General features: G+C 36.6%; 1 protein-coding gene across 1 annotated transcript; it reads left to right on the top strand.

The window, feature by feature from the left end:
* The first annotated feature begins 3,924 nt into the window (after positions 1-3,924).
* On the top strand, positions 3,925-6,216 carry LOC113306010. Its single transcript, XM_026555000.1, has 3 exons — positions 3,925-4,104; positions 4,903-5,394; positions 5,512-6,216. The coding sequence occupies exons 1-3, from the start codon at positions 3,925-3,927 to the stop codon at positions 6,214-6,216; spliced, it is 1,377 nt and encodes a 458-aa protein (XP_026410785.1).
* The last annotated feature ends 944 nt before the right edge of the window (positions 6,217-7,160 follow it).

Genomic DNA, 7,160 nt, shown 5'->3' with positions numbered 1-7,160 from the left:
GGTACACGAACTATCAAGGTAAAGATAGTCGGACCCGGCTTCACGAATTCTCAAGTGAAAACTTTAAGTCGTTAACCCAATTATGTTTCTCATAGAAAAACTAGGTTAACAAATGACGACTTTAAAACTAGGACACATAAGTGTTAGAGGTTGAAATTCCCAGTTGTTTGAGTCTCTCTATTTATAAACTTTCAAGACTAGGGTTTTCTTAAAATTCAAGCTAAGAGATATTGAGATTCAAGCAAACACATTCTCCATTTAAATGAAACTCTTATTAGGAGTTTATGTAAGCATGTGAGAAGTATGTCTTGAAATTACATAGGAGAATATACATTATGGTCCAGAGTACCAGAACCATGTATAATGATAGTTCATGGCCAGTACGCCGCAAGAACTAATAAGAAATATCGTGTTCATTTAAAAGTACCCTTAGGCTATTCACAAACTCAGGCCATTTAGGTACGGGTACGCCCTATTCACCAATTCAGAACACCATGGTACGTGTACTGGGTATGCAGACCTATCTATGTTTCGGAGCCTCATATATCCATGGTAAGCATACTGGATATGCATACCTACCTTATGTCCAGATTTCAGTAATTTCGGAAACTCTCTTTTTAATGTTTTGAAATAAATATCATTGCTTGGGCAATTTCTAATGATCCACAAACATAATTCTTGAACAATATATTGTTTTAAACTAGGATTTAATGTTTTAAACATATAGATGTTTACAAGACAAACTTGACTCAAAACTTCTTCTTTGTAATATTAAATCTACTAGAAGTCATACGACGTAGTCTCATATAGATAGAATGGTAATACTTGCGAGTAAATAAAATGGTTCAGTCTTCACATACTTCTTTAAGTTCTCCAAATTTCTTCGTTTAATCTTCAGTCTTCAATCTCCGAGGGTTATTCAGCGATGTCTGATACTCAACTATCAACCTTTAATGGTATCCTGAGACTTGACTTAAGTAGAATAGAAATCAAGATATAACTTTGTGCATATAATATTCACAACAAGCTTAAGATAACAAAACTTGCGAGTTCGAAAGAACAGTGCTCTAACACTATGAATACAAATTACCTGCTAGGGTGAAGCTCTTTGTCTGGAAAGCACTGAAAGGTGCCATACCAGTAATGGAGATTCTCCATAAACATATCCACATTTCTGAATTTAATTGCCCAAGATGCAAATGGAAATCAAAGTCTATTATGAATTCACTTGTATCTTGTGCTAAACTTGATGAAGTCTGGAGAATGCTAAACATCCAAAACACGCAGTTCTTAAACTTTACCTTTGACCAATGGATTAGATATTGGTTATGGGTAAAACCTTATGCAGATTCCTCTGATATAGATGATTTTTTTCCCAAAAATTGCATGCTTAATGTGGTAAATATGGACAAGTAGAAATCAAATCGCGCATAAAAAGAAATCGGAAGAACCTGTGGCAAATTTTGCTAGAGCCCAATCGATGTTGTTGAACAACCCTAAACCCCCAATATGGAATCCTATTTCTGTAATTACAACTAAATAATCATATTCTCTCCACCAAGGGATTGGATTAAGATAAATATCTATGGTGCTTGGAATTTAAATTCTCAATATGGCGGAATAGGATTCGTCATCAAGGATTGTTTTCACAAATTTATTTTTTCTTATTAATCAACTTACCTTCTTTGATTTCAGCTGAAGAAGCAGAGACCTTAACTATCAAGGATGCTTTAAAGTTCGCATGGGAGGAGAAAAAAGATCAGATCATTGTCGGAAGTGATGTGGCAACAATGGTGGAACAAATTAATAAGAAGACGTTTTTGAGGGATCATAGAACCCATTTTCGGTTTCAAGATATCAAAACTCTAATAACGAATTTTCATTCTTTATCTTTCTTGTATGTCACTCGAACGGCCAATAAAGTAGTTCATGACCTGGCACAGTGGGCTAAGACTAAGAAAAGCCACGTGGTTTGGTATGTGCCACTTGTATGGCTGTTGTCATCACTATGTGATGACCACATATAGTTAAGGGATAATTTGTTATATGTATCTTCCTTTGCTTATAAAAAAATCAAGCTTATTATAGGGGAGGCATTCTAATAGGACAAAAAGGGTCATTACATGATCATTCAAGGTGTCCCTTATCAAAAAAACTGGAAATGACAAATTAACCCTCATAATTGATAACCTAGTTTAGTGATGATAGTCAAGTTTAGTGTTAATGATTAATTTCACTTATATTAACTCAAAATCAAAACCAAAACCAAAATCAGATTTTTAGAGTTAAAAAACAAAAAAAGTTTAGAGGAGAAGAAAAAGAAAAACTTATGTGATATTTGTGAAACCCTAGATTTTGATTCACTCAACCAAAATGAGTGATTCCAGTTGCAAATTTGAGGTGGGTGAATCTCTATATGATAGAGAAAACAAGTACTACATACCTCTTGATGGAGGTCCTGGTATGGAGTATTTGTTAGATGTTGTTGATGTTTTAACCCAAAGTGAAGGTCAATCTCAACCAATTGAAGAAATTAACCAACAAAGTGAAGAACCCACCACTGAAAATGACCAGGTATACTTCTAAACTAGTTCCCATTAGCTTTTTGTTGCTCAAAATTCTCTAAAGTACGTAAAAAAAATCAATTTTTTTAAAATTTCAGAAGAACATACGGTTGGAATTGAGCTTGTGACCAACCGTAATTGTATGTTACGGTACGTAAAGTTTCAAATACCAACCGTAACTGGTTGAATTTTGTGAAAAACCCAGAAATAATACCAGTTACGGTTGGTGTAATTTGTCCCATTACGAACCGTATAGTACTTACGGTTGATAATTTCCTGCAGTAGTTACCAACCGTAACTCATCATGTACATGGGAGTATTTACTGCACTATTTACGGTTGATAATATGTAAATTGAGACCAACCGTAATCTGGCTACGGTGTGTTATTGACTTTTCATGTCCAACCGTAAATTGCACTGTGTGTTTTAGTTTTTCTGATGAACTTACGATTTGTTATAATATGACAATTACCAACCGTAGTTTTCCTACGGTTTGTATAGGATTATAGTTACAAACCGTAACAGTCTTCCGGTTTGTTTATACTCTTTCGTTACCAACCGTACCTTTGTATATGTTTTCGTTTTGTTGCCTCGTTTAGACTAATGTTAGTATATTTTTGTCCAGGTCGTGGATGTACCTCTCCTAATGGATGACCAACCTTTAGCAAATGAAATTCTCACAGAAGATTCTATATTTCACTATTTAACCGAGGAGACATGGGATGAGAAAGAAGATGCAAAGAAGTGGGCTAGAGAACGAGGAAAGTTGATTAAGTGTGTCATAGTTTGTAATGGTACCACTAGTGATATTTCCTTTCAAATGGTTTGCGAGTGTAGTGGAAAACATAGAAGTCATGCAAAAAAAGGTATCGTGCACGAAGCAAAGACAACGAGGAAGATGACTACTTTCTCTAAGAAGACTCGATGCCCCTTCAAGCTTCAATTTAAAAGGAACGCGGCAAAAAAGTGTTTTTTGGAGAAACTTGTATGCGGTTGTCATAACCACCCTATACCGGATAGTTTGCTAACACACTCTTATGCTGGACGCCTTACTGAAGAAGAAGAGAAGATCGTAGAGTCATTGACAGAAATTCGTATGAAGCCCATTGATATCCTCGCTCACTTAAAGGAAAGAAACCCACAAAATGCTTCTACTTTTCCTAACATCTACAACGCAAGAACAAAATTGAAGAATAATAAATGGGAACAAAAGAACGAAATGCAACAATTAAGGCATTTGGGGGAGGCGCACAATTACTCGGTTTTCCACGATGAAGATGAGAAAAGACGAATAAAACATCTTTTATTGGCTCATCCCGAGTTTGTAAAGTTGGCACGGTACTCTCATCAAGTGCTTCTAATGGATTGCACATACAAAACCAACAAGTTTGAGATGCCATTGTTCAACATTGTCGGGAAAACTTCTACAAATGCTCATTTTAGTGTTGGTTTTTGCTTCTTGAAGAATGAGCTTGAAGAGAGCTATGTGTGGGCATTAAACCAAGTGAAGCTATTATACGAAGAGGGATACACTCCAAAGGTGAATATTACCGACAAGGAACAAGCTTTGTTGAATGCAATAAAGAGGGTTTTACCGGAAGCTCATAACCTTCTTTGCACGTTCCACTTGTGGAAAAATATTGAAACTAAGTGCATGCGCATTTTCCGTCCAACCAAAAAAAGCGAAATGGATAGAATAAAGAAACTACTGTTACATCAACAAGAGGAAGCCAAGGAGAAATATAAGAAGGATGACAAGTTGGCGGAACTAAAATGGGATGGTTTAAAAATGGAGTGGAGAGCCTTGATACATTATATCACCGTGGATGAATATGAGGATAGATCTCGTATGTTAGTGGCTCATTGGAAAAGAAGTTATCCAAGTGTTGTGAAGTATTTGTTGGATAATTGGTTGGATCCGCACAAAGAGAAGTTTGTAGCGGCGTTCACTAACCAATATAGGCACTTTGACAACCAAGCTACAAGCACGGCGAAGTCATCTCACAACCAGTTGGAGAAGAAACTTCAGAGTTGTAATGGTGGGTTAGTTATGTTATTCGAAGCCATGAATGCTTATTTTCTCCGTGATCACGATAGAGTTACGGAGTCTTTTGAAAAAAGCAAAAGTAAACTACACACCGAATGGTTAGACAATTCGTGGCTAAGAGGAATTACACTTCAAGTTTCGCACCGCGCAATTGATAAGATAATGTATGAAGTACAACATTTTGAATTGGGGGATTATGAAGAAGAGTGTGTTTGTACAAACATGACAAGTTTGGGACTCCCATGTCGGCATGTTATAGCCACATACCAAGACAAAGTGATCCCGATTCAGGATGTTGATCCCTTTTGGCAACAATTATCATTCCGTGAAACAATAATTGATCGAGATTTTGGAGGAACGTCTGGCGATACCGAGATTGGAAGAGATCTATCCGAGAAATATGCTTCACTAAGTCGGGGCCAAATACAAATATGGTTGAGTAACTTGAGAGATTTCATATATCCACAATTTAGGTTTGATATCAAGGAACCACCAAAGGGTAAGAGTAAGGGGAGGCCTCCTACCAAAACAAAGAGTTACGTACGAAATAAAACCGCAAGGGAATTGGCGGAAGAATCAAAGAAAAAAGATCCTTCGGGTTATGAATGGTTGAGAAAGGAATATGAAACGTGGGATGAGATGGAAGAGGATGATATTCAAGGTAGAAACAAACGGAAAATAGGTCAAGCGGAACCAAGCCGTCGAAATGTACAAGAAAAATGTATCGAGCTACCTACTCAAGAAAGTTCAACAAGCAAAATTGATGTTAAAGGAAAAGGTCTGGTATTTCGCTCCAAATAACTTCAAAGAAGCAAAGTTGTTGTTAAAGGAAATGGTTGCAAAGAAAGTGCAAAAAACGATGATGGATTTAAAGGTAAAGGTTCTTTTGTCGGTTCCGAGGTTTCCTCCCAAGCTAGTTCAATTAAAAAACTTGTTGGTAAAGTTGGTCTTAAACAATTAGCAAGGAACAATGGAAATAGTCTGATGGTTGAAAACATTCCATCAAGTGGTGAGAAGGAGACTCTTCGTATAAAACGAGTGCCTAAACCACCACCTAGAGATGAGAATGGTCGATATATCCGGAACTATTATATTCTCTATGAAAGTAACCTTATTTTTTTCCCCGACTATATTCGTGATTATATCAAGGCCACGGATGATGTTCATGGTGATGAGAATTGTGGTTACCACGTCTTCGTGGATCAACTTGGACCCTTTGAAGATGCGAAAGGGTGGGGTTGTGACCAAGTTAATTACGTAAAGAAAAAATGCTTAATGGAACTACGTGGTCACTGCGACTTCTATAAGCCGATGATGAGAGTTGAAAGAGACGAAACTGATGAGGTGTTAAATGAGAGCTTTGAGGGAATGGAAAGGTGGTTAAACGGAAATATATGTTTGACAAGCGAATATTGGATGAGCATGCCTATATGTGGCCAACTACTCGCCAACGCATTCAATTGCGTCATTCATTTAATCTCCAGATACATGAGCCATACATTTGCACCAACAAGAATACCGTTTGACGAAGATTTGTCAACAACAAAAACAGTTGTCATGGGGCACGTGCAAGGAAGTCATTACATCGGCCTCCGATTGCAATAAGTAAGCCCATTACCTCCATTGTGGAGGGAATTTGGTTGTGACGGTGAACTCCCCAAGTCTTGGTGCAATCGATTTGAGGCAAGGATCGCATTATGGGAGGCAATAATACATCCTTTTCATCCCAATTCATAGTTATGACCGATGATTCGGATGCGTAGATGTTCCAAAGGGTGGTGAGATACATTTTGTATCTTGTATTTTGACTAAATGTGATGTGATTAAAAGTGACAATATCATATCTATTTTGATTCACGTTATGAATGAAGTATTTTGTTAAATTTTGGTAGAATTCAAGTTTCAGGGTTATTTACGGTTGGTAAGGATGGTTCAATTACGAACCGTAAATACATTCACAAACATAATCTAACTGCCATTGTCATTTATGGTTGGTAACGATACTGAAGATACAAACTGTAACATAAGCTATGGTTGGTTTATGTAATATTTTTACCAACCGTAACTAACATTTACAACTACGTCTAAACAGATATGATTCATTTAAAACCATTAGACCACCTTCATTACTAAATCAACATTACAACCATTAAACCATTACAAATATAAATGACATTACAACTCATTCATTCGTGCGAATTAAAAGGATACTGATATCCCGGTCTACGAGTGCGATAGAAGTCTTTAAGGATGTTGAAATGAGGTAAGTATTGAAAACTCGACCTTTTTCATCGTCTCCATTCCTGAATAGAGATCTCTAAAAATTCAGCGTCAGTTTCACCTCTTAATCGTATTTGACCCATAATACGAACTAATGCCAACTCAGTAGATAAGCTCATGAATATCCAGGAAATAAATAAGTTACAATTGGTAACTAACATAGTGGAAGCGTAATAATTTGGATCAAGGATCCAAAAGGTAGTGAAAACTAGTGTGAAATCAGTAGATTCACAAAAGCTATAAGAAAACTAGAGAACAATAACTAAGTA

This window comes from Papaver somniferum, chromosome 8, assembly GCF_003573695.1.
Source record: "Papaver somniferum cultivar HN1 chromosome 8, ASM357369v1, whole genome shotgun sequence".
NCBI classification, from domain to species: Eukaryota; Viridiplantae; Streptophyta; class Magnoliopsida; order Ranunculales; family Papaveraceae; genus Papaver; species Papaver somniferum.
The sequence above is the reverse complement of the archived record's forward strand: the minus strand, read 5'-3'. Positions and strand labels throughout refer to the sequence as shown.